Here is a 15832-nt window from a genome sequence, read left to right on the forward strand (position 1 = left end):
TCTCTCTCTCTTTTACACTCACAGACTATTTCTTTTATTTCCTGGAGAGTTTACCTTCACCGGGCGTGGCCCTTGTTAAGGTAACGCGCAAACAATCTCCCACACCCACACGAAAGCTCTCTCATTCTCTCTGTCATTCGTTTCGTGGAGGGTTACCTTCACCAGATGTGCCCATCACCACCACTGTGGCACAGAGAGTTTTAATGTTTTTTTTGTTTGTTTGTTTCGTCTGAATGAAACAAATCTCTATCCCCCCTCACCACCTCTTTTAAACGATTTTACGCACGTCGGGTCAAACTCGTCCGCGCAATCCTGGAATCTCGGATCTTGTGGCCACCTAAAGCCTGGGCGGGGTTTACGGTGAGGCTGAGCTCCTCTGCCCCGCCCTCCTCAGGATCATAGACATGGATGTTGTGCCGATTTGCTCTCTCCGCGGAGCGGCCCGAGCTGCACGGTAATGCGTGTGTGCGCACTCGTCGCCTGTCGTCCCGGTAGAACAGTTCCAGGTACAGGTCGGTGACGCTATTCAGGGAGCCAGCAGCGGAGTCACCACGGCTACGAAACTAGAAACTCCTGTCGGCTGCCGGTAAGTCACAGTTACAATGCATTTGACACTTTTTTTTTATTACCAGGAAGAGTGTTAAAAAACTCGTAGGGCATTAATTGAGTTTTCGGGATCTGCCTAGTTTGAAGTTAGAACAAGTGTAATGAAATAAACATATTCTGATAGATACTGTTTGTCTGTAAAGTAGGAGGGAGATGGTGTTGGACACTTCAATAACATGCTCCATGTTTATTGGCATTTAGGGAGAGGTGAACGAGTCTATTGCGCTTTACAGTACCAAGCTGATCAACTCAATACTGGATTATAATGTTATTTGCCTGCAGCTTACAGCCTCTTTCCACTGTTAGTTCAGCACACAGCGCTTTATATATAGACCAAGCCTGGGCAACGAATGCTTATTGCTGCTGCAGGTGTTAGTCATTATTAAAACATAAAACATTTGATTTAAAAAAAAGAAGAAAAAAAAAGCTTTAAATTATATTTTGAAATCTTATCAGCAATCAAGATTTCTTTCTTTTTTTCATTTAAGAGGAGAGAGATTTAAGAGGTGATCTACTTTTGATTGTCAAATAAAAGTGTCTCATTTAAAAGGAAGTACGCTGTAACCTGAGTACTCTCTGTTTAGGTGTATGTGCACAGCAAATATCAAGTGACTTTCATCTTATTTATTAGCACTGCAAGTCGACGTGTAGTCAGCCTCGTTGGCCTCACACTCATAACGAGGGTGCGCCACAGCAACGAGATAACCACAACATTGTATTCGCAGCTTTCGATGAAATAATTGCTCACTAAACAACAGCGGGTCAATGAATATATTGTGATAGCCACCGTTTCACGTGTTGTGAACGTACAGCTCGGCTTTTCTGCCGCGTTTAGAGCTTTTCCATCTCATTAGGAACCAGACAGAGATGAACTGAGATGTTTGTACACCCACGATTGGAAAAGCACATGCCTACAGCAACAATTAAATCCTGACGGAGCCACCTACATGGAATGACTCCTAGGTGATTCAGGAGAGTTGGGATTTTCAATTATTTTTCTTGCTGGCTAATTTGTCATTCAGGCTAATGGAATACCCTCAAAGGAGTCATCTCAGAAACTACAGCAGGTGTAGCTGACTGTGCATATTCATACTGCCACTCTCTCTTATCATGGGCTTTTTTTAGGATAAGGGGTGCGTTGGAAAGGGTGTGTAGATTGCTGTCCTTCAAGGTCCTTTTTTTCCTCTCTGCGTGACTGCCTCAAAAAACACAAGAGGGCACAGGATATAGGTTGGCCAAGAAAATGAGAGGAAGTACAATTTCGCAGACGCCACAGTCACATTCAACAAAGTGAAGTAAAAAGTGTTGCAGTTGTCGTTGCTGAAATACAGGAACCGTGATTTTGAAGTTGACGGGAATGTTGATTTTTATGAGCCAAATTTGCGTTTAACTCATCAATGGCATCTTGAACCTTCAAACCCCAGGTACAAATTGTATTTCATGGAGCTTTAAAGTGGTAAATTGTGAAATACGCCTGGGTTTACCCTTCGCTACCTGCATGAGAAAAATATGCTTCCTAGAAAGGTGTTGGTGCCACCGTCAGAACTGGTTTTACACGATTCCAGGAAGTGTTTGGTCTGTACCCGTCTGAACAGGAATACAAGACAACATTCTGACATGAGTGTTGTCTCTTATATGTTTTACGTATGCGCTCGACTGAACTACATAACAGTCTGTGGCGAGAAATGAGAAATTTGAAGTTAATTTTGTGCTTAAAGGCGCCTAAGTAACTGGACTTTCAGGAACTATTGCAACAATGCGCATTATGTTCCAGTAACGCCAAACCTGCTGATCTGCTTTACGAATACAGGATGTTGCCTCGGTGCAATCGCTGAAGCATTTAAATATGCCAGGGGCTACAGGGCAACAATCCCGCTCCAGGGAAAGGTACACTTCCACACTTAAATTCGAGAACAATACATAAACTGTAAAATTAGCTCCTTTTATTTGCATGAAACCCGAGTTAATATAAAACCGTAATATGTGACCGTGCAGTAAATGATTGAGGATATATTGTGTAGTTAATGTGCTTGTTGTCGACAGCCTTCCAGAAGAGAGACGCGGGTTCTTAGAAACACCGCCGCTGTAGCTCAGCTGTGTCGGTCGTCCCCTTCTGAGAAAGCTTTGACCCCCCTAACATGTGAGAAAAAACACAACAAAAAAAACATGCCTTATTTGTCTACTTTTACAAAAGGCGACCTGTTGTAGTATAAAGCTGTTGTAAAACTGTGCCACAGGGGATCATCTTGCTTGCTTACCTCAACATGTCATATGACACATCCTCCGCTCACCTTTTGAAATTGAGAGGCCACTGACAAACACAAATGATGAATGATTCATATTCATTAGTCTGGCTGCAGGTCTTAACCTCTTGAATATGCAGTTCATTTTATTTCGCAGCCTGCTCTTGATATTACAGATAATGCCAACATTCAGTTTATCAGGCATTCATTCATCTGCGTTACTCGCTTCATAGTGCGTCAGCCTTTTTGTCCTTTTTTCTTTTTTCTCAGCCTTTGAAAATAGTAAGCTTTCGCTCTCAGGACACACAACATTCTACATTACCGACTTATGGTTGGTAGCCATTTCTCATGTGTGTATTTGTAATGGTAACAGTGTCATACACAAGGTCACCGTGTTTATCTGAGCTCGACTTAATCAGACAGCGAGTGGCTAAAAAGTATGTTAGCTTTTTATGGTGGTCATAAATAAGGGAACTGCTACACGTGTGTAAATATTTTTTAATAGATCGCACAGTCTTACTGAGAGTCCGTCGTTCAAAGGTAATATTCACACCATTGTTATCTGTGACGAAAGAGTTTCACTCTGTTGACCAGCACTTTCCCAGCTTAGCAGCTTATGCAGTTCGGCCTGCTGATTACGTAAGAAGGCTATATGCAGCTGGAGGCTAATCCAGTGCCTTGATCTTAATGCCAATTATCAGATCACTGTGACGGTACTGAAATTAAGGCACCATAAAGAAGACATGGTGGCGATCACTTGTTGAAACTATTCATGACACTAACTGCCTTAAAATGACGTTGTGGCGCAACTTGCTATTGCGCAAGTCAAACCTAAAGCCCAATCAGCCACAGTACCTCTGACTGTGAGTCTTGCGGCACGTCGTAACATTTACCTGGAAGCCGGCTTCATATTTGACAGCGAGTGTTTGTATGTTGAGACTTGTCTTAAGGGATGATGTTGACATTCTTAGAAATGCCAGAAACATTCTTTGATGTTACTACAGTGCCTCCACGTTACCACCCAAGCTCCAACGTTAATGTTTTAGACGGAGTTTGCATTAAGAAACGCATGGAACCAGCTGTGGAGGACCAAGCTCGGGGACCTTCAAGGGCCAGGTGCCTTCAAGTAGATCAGGTGCACTGGGCTTCAAAAGCTCACTGTCAAAATATCAAAACACTTTAGGCAAAAATAAATCATTTCTTTTTAAGGTAAGGCTTAAACTCTAAGCTGACCTATCGCTGGCTTAATTCACAAATCCAGTCACAGAAGAGAACGTAGCTTTGATTTTTTTTCTTATATACCATTTACATGCCCGTGCCAAAAAAAACAAAAAAAAAAAACAGTGTCTTGCTCAGTCTCATGCAAATAATAAGCAAATTGCCAGACCTGTGAAAAGCATCCTGTCAGGTGACCGTGTTGCTTTCTATCGCTTCTCGATGTTTCCGCCTGGAACCTGTTTTTGACAGCCTAATGCTGGCGCTGTGTGGGAAGAAGTCGTTGTGCGCTGCCCATGAAACCTAAACTCTCTCTAATGATCTAATTCGTCTAGGTGGCATTATCTCATCTTCTAGTCCTACTTGAACCTTAGTTAGTGTTGACCATGTCATGTCCTTTGATTTACACGTAGCACAGGGTTCAAGGGCGGTTTGTATTTTTTAACTTGTGCAATGTATCGTCAAAGTTGGGAGTATCTGGCCTCGATGTGATAGTGGAAAAAAAGCTTTGGACCATTATAATTCTTTATTATCAGCATGTCCAAATTTAATATCCAAAACACCAAAAAAGGGAGTGCTCTGACGAGAAAGAGACAGAAGATATTTATCATATTTAAGCTGTTAAATAAGGAATAGAATTCTAAATACTTCACATAAAAAGGTCATGCACTTCACAGTATATGGTACTGCGAGTGTTACTCTGAGCAGAGCTCCTAGTTTGGGTTAAGGAGGAAGACACATGCTCTACTTTTAGGATCAGACCTAAATCCTTCCTTTCGTTTTAGATAAAGCTCGTGTCCCTTTAGATCGCTGAATCATTCATCCCAGCCTCCTATGATGCGTGCACATATCGCATGTCATTGCCTTGTGTCTTCTCTCTCTTGTTCCTTTTTTTTTCCTTTGTGCATTTCTGCATATTTCACTTAATTAAATGCATGCAAATTTATTGATTTAGATTTAGCATTTAAGCTGCAAACAGCACTTGATGTGTTCAGTTGACTCAAGACTTTTGGCACTGAGATCAGCCTATCATTGTGTGCAGTCTAAACTGATATTTCTGCATCACTTGGCATTGAACTGGTTTCAAGTTCTGGAACTTTGAAATGTGCTTTCCATCCGTTTCCGTCATGGGCAGCCGTGACTACTGTGGTGGTTCACCACCACCAGGGTGTGACTGTGTGAGCGAATGAATAATGTAACCAGTGTAAAGCGCCTATGAGTGTCTATGATAAAGCGCCATTCAAAACTGATCTGTTATTATTATTAATAATAATGAAAACGTCTAATTGGAACAAGTTAATTTTAAAATGCAGGTCAACTTGAAAAAAACATGTTCATAACTTTGGTAATTAAACACATAACACCTTCTTAAATAATGTGAAGAAACTATTTGGAACAACTTAATCTTTCTGAGTTATCGGCTTAAAAATTATATTAAGTATAAGACATAATTAAAAACACTTTTGATTGTAGAAGAAAAGATTATTCCAATGGGGCCAGGATCCTTTAATCTTTGGTTTTGAAAAAAGAATTGTAACATCTTATAAAACGGGGCTCAGACAAACGGCGGCCGCTGCTGCCTATTGCTACCAAAAGATGTCATGGATGTAACTGTCATATCTTGCTTCCACTGTTTTTTCCTATAGCTGTGTCTATTCACCTAACGCTATTCTTTTTTTATGTTTTACTTGTACGAGGAACAAATTTTTACAGTTGAACAACGCCCTATGAAATTACGCTCCCAGCACTCATTGAATTCATATGAAGTCAATATCCACCTCACTACACCCGTGTAATTAATCCCAGCAGGTATTGATATGATTGTGTTGATGTGAGTGTGAAGTAAGCCCAGGCAAATACGGCCTGATCCAATGCAATCAGAGCTGGGCACTGGTAGGGCGCGATGCCGGGCCCTGAAGAATGAATCAGCCATCACAGCAGTGTGGTACGGCGTCCATCCAGGGAAGCAGAAAGACGATTACCACCGCAACAATCGGTCTCATGGCGCGTTGCCGCAGAACCCCCCCCTAAGAGCCCCCCCCTGCAGATGTGAGGCAAATGCTGCATATTCACTCCATAACAGGGCAACGTGGACGTCCAACCCCAAAATATGACACCGATCATCAGCATTTCTGAAATCATATCGGCCACTACACAGAGATTTACATGAGATTTTATTTTTGAGATATGAAAGTAGAAGTAAGAAGTTCATTACGCTAAACCGCATACATTGATGTATACAGTGATAACAGCTCGGCTCATGGCTGAACTGACCTGCTTGCACTTTAGAAGGAAGACAACGATAAGATTGTATTTTTTTAAATTATTTTTTTAATTATTTATTCATTTTGGGGTCAAATATTTTGTGCCATTTTTTTGTATTGGGCACTTTACAAAATGTGCCGCCTTGAGCAACCAAACTGCACGATTATGTGTATTATTTACACGCAAGTATTTCTGACCAAATTAGTAAGCACGCATTTCACTATACCACTTCATTTCTGCTTTATAAGGGCCGACCCACATCAGGAAAGTACTTTGTTTTAGCTAGCTTAGCTTAGCCACCGTTCCAGCAGACCGCGTCGGTCCTTATAAAGCATAAGATAAATTTAAGGTTGCAAGGTCCTACGTGAATAACATATTTATTGATGGTTGGGGAGCTCCAGGCGAACTGGTTCATCGCTCGGTAGCAACAGGCAGCAACAGCACCAGGGCCACAATCCTCCCCTCCACGCCACAATCCTACCAATAAATTGACATTGAAAACCAACCATTGAAACTGAAAATAACAAAAAAACACCGAAACTGAAAACCAGCGAGATTGAAAAAAAGATAGACAACTTTTGTTTCAATGCCGAAGATTAACGACGGGGTTCTGGCCTCGTAAACTCAACATTGTCTGTTGGTTAAAAGTAATTTCATGAGGAGTTGATTTTTATTTGTTGACCCAAAAGATTTCTTTTTTTAGAGTGTACATAAAATTAATTCAAGGACAGTGGTGAACAGTCCCAGATTGTGAACTGAGCTGTCGGTGTTTTTACGACCTTGGTGGACCGGGGCCTGTCACCATCAGTGAGGGAGCATGCGATAGGAAGTGTTTTCTCCCAGCTTTCAGTGTTTCTGACGTAACTTCACCTCCCATCTATTTAACCCCCCCACCCACCCCCTCTTGCCTTGACAGTCGGCGAACAGATTAAGGGCCGTGCAGAGTAATGACTAATGCACCTGCACTTGGATATGCAGATTTCCAAATCGTGCACGGGGAGGGTGAAGCGTGCCACGGGTGGCGCAGATCAGACCCCTGCTGTGTGTGTCTCTGCTGTGGAGGCAAAAGCCTGAACTCAGGTTATGCAATCAGCTACGCCGCATGTGCCAGCTGGTAGAAGTTGTCAGAAACTGGAGAGGACGTTTTTTTAATCCTTAGTGAAACGGTCGCTGCGGGAGCGTTTTTCCCTTTCGGTTCATCACACGTACTCACGTTAATTTAGATTTTCTTTCTTATCATATTTGTTTAGGTGTCACGTAACAACTTTGACATTACTGCACGCGTTTCATGCGCATGAATCACTCTTTTCCTCAGTAATTGGAGTAGGCCATGTCTGATCATGTTTGGTTTCTTCTCCAACTTTAGCTCTAACCCGTTCGCTCCTTTGTTACGCAAGCATGTTGCGATTCAACACAAGATGCGGCGCGGATTTTGAGTCAACAGATCGGACAGTTCCCTCGTCCTCACCTTTCTTTTGTTTGTTTACTTTTTTCAACAGCCAAGACTTTGTGGTGCCATGATGAAGAAGGTTGGGGAAGCTGTCCCGCTGTTGTTGCTGCTTTTCTTCATGCAGCACAGAGGGGGAACATGTGAGTGTTCGGCCGAATCACTGTTTCTTCTGACAATGCATCCCGACACCTGAGAGGTGTCTGGACAGGGACTGGCTGTCGACACAGGAAACACAATCCTCGCCGGCGCAATTAATAAGTGATAAGCTACAGAGTGACTTATCGGAAGATGTTACTTTGTGGCATATTATTCACACTACACACTAAAGTGTAATTTATTATATGTCTATTATTTGTGTTGGTCAGTTGTTTTTTTTTAAATGTTATAAGCCAAGTTTATCTTGAAATATAGTAAATGCTTTAATTTCCTCTTTTGCATGTGCTGTTTGTCTTTAGGCTACAGCCTGCCAGGGAAGCCCACGCAGATCAAGTGTCGCTCTCCCGAAAAAGAGACCTTCACCTGCTGGTGGGAGCCAGGCTCCGACGGGGGACTGCCCACAACATACGCCCTGTACTATCGCAAAGAAAAGTGAGTGGTTTTAACTTTCATGCGGTGATGTCGTCACTCCCCTCGGTTCAATTTTTATATGATCTTTGGGATAGATAACAGAATTGTTAAAGAGCTGAACTTAAGTAGCCGGCAGAAAGGGCATCAGACAGGTCGAAGAGGAGGAAGATTGCGAGGGGGGGTTTCTTTTGCGGCTCCGGTTGCCCGTGGGACTGAAAATTTTTTGCAAGGTTGAAAGGAACTGGAACGTTATTATCAATCCATAGAGTATAATTATAATAATATAATCTGTCGGGCAAGGTTTCATGTAGGCGCGGGAGGGAAGTGGAGACAGATGTGTGCATTCAGATGAGTGATAGAGAGGGCCGTGGTTGTTAACAAAACCAACAAGAATATAGATTTAAAAAATTACACCAACCAATAAATGAATAAATAAGTACATTTTGCAGTTTTGCATTGCCGCTCCATTACGATGTGCGTTTCAGTATAGCCTTAGTCCGAACCAGTGATGTCTGTGAAATGTCAAGGTGTTGGAAATGAGAAATCGTCTCTGCAGCCTCAGAAACCGTGACAATGCAGAGAATGTCTGTTTCCTTCCAGAAGTGCATTAAATGTTTGATGTGAAAACTTAAAGTCATTTAAGTGTGAAGTGTGACACCACTTAGTATAACAGAAGTCCCCTGCAGGTGAGGAACGCTCACGGAGATATGCTGCCTCGAATACATTCATCTTTTGAGCCAATGTCTACTACTTTTTCTTGTTATATTTTTCTCATTCTGATATTGTGCTTTTTCCCCATGTCCACAACGCTACATAATGGTTTATTCCTCCTTCGCCATCTCTTGCTTTGTCTTCCACCTGGCTCTCAGTTGTAGTTGGAATTAACTCTCACTAAAAGACGGTATAGTGTTTAAAGCGACAGCTCAAGTAATTATCTGATGAAAAACAAGTGCTCTGCAGTACATCACATATGTCCTTTGTACCAGCTGACCATACTCTCTGGTCATGCTCGAAGCTAACAGGGTTCTGTAAGGGTTCAAGATCATATCAGAAGTTCTAGGTATAGCTATCTCTTCCTGTCCGCTCATTGCTATTTTTGGAGTTCCCTTTAAACTATTCTGAATTCAGTAAGCAGACATTAAATGTTTTAGCATTTGCCTCTCTGATTGTCCGCAGGCTAATGTCATTCCTTAAATTAGAAAAGGTCATAGTTTTACTCCCAGAGTAAAGAAATTTCACACTACGTGGCAGCCTCTTATCTCATATTTCAATAATGTAGCTACAACCCCTACGGTGTAGGAGTGAATGACACATTGTGTTTTTTTTTTGTTTTTTTTTGTCTAGCTGTGGTCTTACACCAATATGAATGTACAAATATAAAGTGGTTGATGAGATATTCTGTTTGAAAAGGGAAGTCCAACTGCGGTGTTGGGTGGGTTTTTGTTTTGTATGTTTTCTACTTGTTTGTATTACTGTATTACTACGCATGCATTGGTAAAGTTCGGGGAACATGATGTGATGTGTTTCAGTAAAAAGATTTATAAAAAAACCCAAAACATTACATTGTAACAGTTCGGAAAGGGTTTTCCAAACATCAAACTGAGGGCGCAGAAACTCGACGGTAAAAAATGCGTTATTTTGAAAGCAGAACAACTGCCCACTTATCATTGTTGCTGTAGTTAATGGCTCAGAATGTTTTGTTCCGCTTCTGCATGCCACTCAGAAAATCATGCCCCCCATTTATCTTGAAATCAGTCCTTTCTGTCTCATGTTGTTCCAGGCACACACAGTCAGGGCTTCAGGAAGCAGCGTTGGGCTTCACTGTAACATTGTGCATGCAGACATGCGATAACGCGCCGTTCCCTTTCCCCTCTCGCAGCTCGGAGGTCGTGCACGAGTGTTCCGACTACCGCACGGGCGGAAAAAACTCCTGCTTCTTTAACAAGAACAACACGTCCATCTGGGTCAACTACAACATCACCGTGGTGGCCACCAACGCCCTGGGCAGCACCTTCTCCGACCCCATGGACGTAGACGTGGTCTATATTGGTGAGAGTAATTCACACTCATTCTGGGTGAACTGTGGCTTGTAGAAATGAATGAATCTTTCCTTCAACTCACTGAAGGTAAAGTGAGTTTTCTTATGCGCAGCTCTGAATACAGACACAGTCAAGGCCATTCAAACTGTGTCCAATTGTGTTGAAACTACAGAGGGAAAACAGAGGAAAGAAAAAACACAATATATCATACATATAAGCAAAGTTATATCTAAAGGTGCCTCAAGCTGCCAACCACAAGAACCAGTCCCTGCCCGTACACCCAGTTCGTGTACGCCAACAATCCATGCCAACAGTGATTGGTCGTGTTAATTTAACCAAATTCTAATAGACCTCAGCTGTTATTGAGTGACCATTAAAAACACATAAAAGTGTCGCACTGCTGCACCGGATGATATCTTCTGTCAGTCGAGCCAGCCCAATTTATTTTACACACTCGCTCCACGTGCTAAATCACGGCCGAACATGGTCCCAACAACTATCGGGACATAGACTAACATAGTGCTTTTTTTTCCCGAAGTAATTTCATCTTTTGTTTACTGAATTAAGAGATCCAATTAACCATAAATAGTGGGCAGATTCACTTTATATCATGTCACAGTGTGAAATGAGTCTGCCAAGTTGAACAGAAAAGTTGCGTAAAACGGCCATGCAATATCCACGTATCGTTTGACTTGTTGTTTTTGTTATCAGGCTTAAGCTGTACTTGTTTCTTTGTCTTACCTCGGATAACCTTAGACACAGATATCTTATGACAGATTTTTGTGGACGCGCTCCTGTAAAAACTGATTTCTACTGCGGCGCTTTATAGTGACGCCTTTCCATGTTTCACTTGCTCTCAGTCCCGTTCCTTACGTCCTCTTTGTTGTGCCGTGTCTCTTTTTCCTATCGTCACTCTCTCCCTCTCCAGTCGAGCCTTATCCTCCCGAGAACGTGACAGTGGCTGTGATGGGGAACAAACGTTGGCCCTTCCTTCGAGTGTCATGGGAACCGCCGCGTATGGCTGACACCGCCTCCGGATGGATCACTCTCATCTACGAGCTCCGGGTCAAGCTGGAAGGGGAGCACGAATGGGAGGTAGGAGAGTTGTTTAAATTGAAATACCTGTTCAAATGAAGAAGACACGTGTTTTTTGTTGTTTGCCTTTCACTCGTCCAGCTCTGCTTGCCAGAAAACCAAACATAGCCTTGCCTCAGCTATAATCTGCTGTAGACGGTGACAGCCTGAATGACTGACTGAATTGCATCAACTGTGTGTTGTTTTTACAGGTGCACAGAGCCGGCCAGCAGAAGATGTTTAACATTTTCAGCCTGTCAGGCGGTACATACTTTATTCAGGTGCGCTGCAGGCCCGATCATGGCTTCTGGAGTGAATGGACTTCCACATCCACCATCGAAGTTCCTGACTGTAAGACATCCACCAGCAATAATAAATACACGTCACATTGTTAAACGCAGGACACGTGAAGATGACTCATTTATTAAAGGGGCGGTCCAGCATTCTGTGAAATATGCAAAAATGTTTCTACTTCTATGCAGCAACAGCCTTAGCCTTAGCATACATATTCGAGGTTGGTAGTTTTAATTAACATCAGACGCCTGTTTAATCCAAACAAAAAAATACTTTTATGCAGGTTGTTTGCCAGACTAGTTTGTCACAGTGATTTCTCAGACACTTTACATGTAAATGAATAACCTTTATGATTCATTAGTAACCTTCTCAGGTGACAGTAGGAGTATTTTTAGCTTATACTAAATGTACACACTGAGTCAGAAGTCTTTGTGGTCTAAACCTTTTAGTCACTGCAAGCATATTTTACACAGCATGAAGTATTTTCTCAAAAGGATTATAATAATGTAGCATATATTATATATTATACCGATCAGCCATAACATTACCGGAAAAAACACACAGGTCAGGGGAAGGGAACAGCGGGTGGGATGTGTTATGCAGTAGGCGAACATTTTATTCTCAAAAGATGACAGCAGTAGCTCTTGCGGGGCGTTCCCAGTCTGCAGCCATTAGCACCTATAAAAAAAAGGTGGTGAACCAGCGACGGGATAATGTGCAACCAGGGCTTGTTGCTGTGTGGGCTGATCTAACATATGCAGATCAAGTCGCATGGCAGTTTGTTTTGCATGTGACTGCATATTCACAGACCAGTATGTGACAATGTTCTGGTTGTGTTACGGATGAAAGGGGCGTCTACATCGGCGCCAGGATTCCTGTCTCCCAGAAGAACAGTGCATTGTAAAAGAGATCATCAGAGTAACACTGGTTCTAATGTTATGGCTGATCGGTGTATGTGCCGCTTTCCATAGTGCAAAACCGGAAAGATTATGTGACTATACAACTCCTTCAACATCCTTCAACAGTAATCATGTATCTAATAATATAACTGAAGCGTTCACATCGTTCTGTTGTGTCCGTCAGTTTTTAACAGGGAGACGTCAGTGTGGATCCTCATCACCATCTTCATCGTCTTCATCTTTGTCGTCCTCATTTGGCTGATATTCATGAACAGCCACAGGTAGGAAGGATCGTGGGGCCCAGATTTGTTTGTTTCACACTTATCTTGATATTGCGCCATCAGAATCAAATTATTATTTTCATATTATTGTTATAAAGGCATCAAATTATTCAGAACAATTAACACTTTCTGCTCTGGTGCTCGTAGCTTTTACCTTTAATTACGTTGTTTTGTAGAGATAATTTATTTGTTGGTATGAGCACAGAAAGGTTATTAATGACATGTTATAAATTTCCATTAGGAGGAGAAAAATCTGACTGCACGTTACAGTGAAGAGATAATACATTTTCCATAGTTTAATATCTTGAGGTAATTTGATGCTGGGTGCAATAATAAAAGGTTTATATAACCACTGCCACTCTGGACTCTCATAGCATACAGCCAGTTAAACATTGATTTTAATTATCTTCTTGTCTCATTGATATTCAACCGCTGCTCATAAACCTTGATCTCTTTCTCTCTCTATTTTTTTATTTATTTATTTTTCTTTATGAAGTTTGAAGCATTACATTCTGCCACCGGTCCCTGGTCCTAAAATCAAGGGATTTGAAAATCAGCTTCTAAAGGTAAAACCAGCAGTATAATGTTTCAAATTTTAATATTGTCTCTTACGCTGCGTGAGAAAAGACAGTAATTTTCCTCTTTCTTCGCAGACTGGCAAGTGTGATGAAACCTTCAGCGCCCTAGTGGGGTCTGATTACCCCCCAACCTCAATGTCTAGCTACGAGGACTTGCTGGTGGAATACTTAGAGGTGTACGTGCCCAGCGAGCAGGAACTGATGCTGGAGGAAACCAAGGACATGCACGACGGTTGCCTCAAATCCGAGAGCTCCGCTTCCGACAGCGACTCTGGCCGGGGCAGCTGCGACAGCCACACCCTGCTGATGGATAAGTGTGGCGAGGCAAAAGAGGCCGACCTGCAAACGGAGCAGGAGGGCAGGCAGGTGGAGGCGGAGGCGCAGAGGCACCAGGCAGCCTGGGAAGCGCTGACGTATGCCCACGAAGACATGGTCAGCCCCGACATGTCCGGCGGAAGGGTGAAGACGTGGCCCTCTGTGTTTTCTCCGCTGCCTCAGTACAGCTCGAAACCACTGAATCCGCTGGGCTCGCTGGAGACGGCGAAGCAGCACTGCCTCTCTGACAGCCAGCTGCCGGCAGACTGTTTGTCCTCTTACCTCGACCAGCCTGTCGACGACGTCTCGCAGGTCCTCGGCTCGAGCTACTCGAAGTTCTGCTTGAGCAACAAGGAGCCTCATCTGCTCCATCCCGCGGAGGCTCGCCGGCACCTCCAGGCCCACAGCGACGTCAACATCTCCGTCGTCGGCCGCAAAGAAGCGCCCGCAAGCCTGAAGCCGCCCCCTCCACAGCCAACGGAGTACGTCGAAGTCCAGCAGGTCAAAGATGAGGATATAGTGCTACTCCATCCTGTTTCTTCAAGCCATGGAAAATTTTACTCCAACGAGGGGGAGGATTACAGCAAAGTGAAGGGGGTGGACAAAGACAAAGTACTGTTGCTCCAGAGAGAGGTGGTGGAAGAAGACATGTGCCTTTGTGAGAGCCAGGAGACAAATGGAGCAACCGAGAGCTGCTACGCAACGTCCATTATCAGTGCTGCTCAGAAACCCACAGCCTGCATTAATCCCACACTGCCTGTCCAGGCGCTGAACGGGTATGTTGACAGTTCCACTATGTTCACCCTGTCTACATACTAGGCAGATGGCAGGTGTTGGAAGAAACTGAGTACTGAGACAAAAGACAAAGACACTAACACTGGATGACTCGGACAAGGGCCGCGAAGACTTGCCGTTATTTAGTTTTTATCTTCGAGTAAAACACATCTCGTCACCGATTGCTGTGCAGTTACACAATCAAGAGTTGATTGAACGATGTCAATAAGAATCTTTACGCAAGCTAAAAAGTAATATAAGAATGAAAGAATACATATACACTACCACCAGTCAAACGTTCGGACACACCTACTCATTGAATTGAAAGAGAAGGTGTGTCCAATCTTTTGACTGCTAGTGTACGTATATATACATATATATATATATATGATTGTATAAATTAAGTGGTAATGTATATATCTATGTATCTGTGCGTTCCTGGGCACATATAACTTTTTTTTAAATAATTATTCTCATGAAACATGTAGTGTTTTGTCCATTGCAATTATTTGTATAAAATCAAAATTGTAGAAGTCTTTTCCATGGGATGTTTTCGCTTTATTTCAGATTTTGTATTTCTCTATTCTCCCTTGCACCTGCAGAAACCCCACTGATATATAAGATATAAGAAAAATAAAAAAACTTTGTTCTATTTTTCTTTCAGAGATTATTTACCAAATTAAAGAAACAAAAATGTTTTTTTTCTCTTTTTCTGGATGAGAATATAGTTTTGTGATTATACCATTTACGACACTGTGCTTTTTACGTATATGTATCTGTATTGCTACACACGTATAGCTTTAACAGTGCAATTTGGCCTTCGTTGAGAATCTTGTCGTGAAAATCCTGTTCATAATAAATTTAAGATTTAAGCTTTGGCACGTTGTTCATTTTGTGTATATGTGTGTGTACTGATCATTACACTTCTGTTGATGATGTTATCACACATGATTGACTAAAAAAAAAAATAATAAAGCAAACTGGTGTTGTTTGTTGCTAATGAAATTAAATCTTTGTATACGTTTTTAAATCAGCTGTGTATTATTTTTCCCTTATTACATAATGCTTTAATTGTTATCAGCTAAAGAATGTTCTTACTCGTGTTAAATAAATTATATTTAAAAAAAAAACTTTTTTTAAACTTTTTTTTTTTTTTTTTAATCGTTGTTGTTTTTGCTCATGCGTCCTGTGACGTAGTGGTCGGTGGGGCGGCTTGCTTCAATCAGGATCAC

The 15832-nt window shown here is 42.2% G+C and overlaps 1 protein-coding gene across 2 annotated transcripts; it reads left to right on the forward strand.

The window, feature by feature from the left end:
* The first annotated feature begins 380 nt into the window (after nucleotides 1-380).
* Nucleotides 381-15630, forward strand: prlra (prolactin receptor a). Of its 2 annotated transcripts, none has more exons than XM_047569769.1 (9): nucleotides 381-586; nucleotides 7829-7919; nucleotides 8235-8367; nucleotides 10127-10395; nucleotides 11314-11480; nucleotides 11672-11810; nucleotides 12837-12933; nucleotides 13430-13499; nucleotides 13587-15630. In XM_047569769.1, the coding sequence occupies exons 2-9, from the start codon at nucleotides 7847-7849 to the stop codon at nucleotides 14643-14645; spliced, it is 2007 nt and encodes a 668-aa protein (XP_047425725.1). In that variant the 5' UTR covers nucleotides 381-586; nucleotides 7829-7846; the 3' UTR covers nucleotides 14646-15630. The 2 variants fall into 2 exon arrangements, with proteins under 2 accessions (XP_047425725.1, XP_047425726.1); XM_047569770.1 differs by having other exon boundaries at nucleotides 390-586; nucleotides 10226-10395.
* The last annotated feature ends 202 nt before the right edge of the window (nucleotides 15631-15832 follow it).

The sequence above is a fragment of the Mugil cephalus genome, chromosome 19 (assembly GCF_022458985.1).
Source record: "Mugil cephalus isolate CIBA_MC_2020 chromosome 19, CIBA_Mcephalus_1.1, whole genome shotgun sequence".
NCBI lineage: Eukaryota > Metazoa > Chordata > Actinopteri > Mugiliformes > Mugilidae > Mugil > Mugil cephalus.

Excerpts from the sequence above, each read along its gene's own strand:
- prlra (XM_047569769.1), top strand. The coding sequence starts at position 7,847 with ATGATGAAGAAGGTTGGGGAAGCTGTCCCGCTGTTGTTGCTGCTTTTC. Across the intron at positions 8,368-10,126 it reads CTGTACTATCGCAAAGAAAA|GCACACACAGTCAGGGCTTC; the intron begins GTGAGTGGTTTT and ends ATGTTGTTCCAG. Across the intron at positions 10,396-11,313 it reads CGTAGACGTGGTCTATATTG|TCGAGCCTTATCCTCCCGAG; the intron begins GTGAGAGTAATT and ends CTCCCTCTCCAG.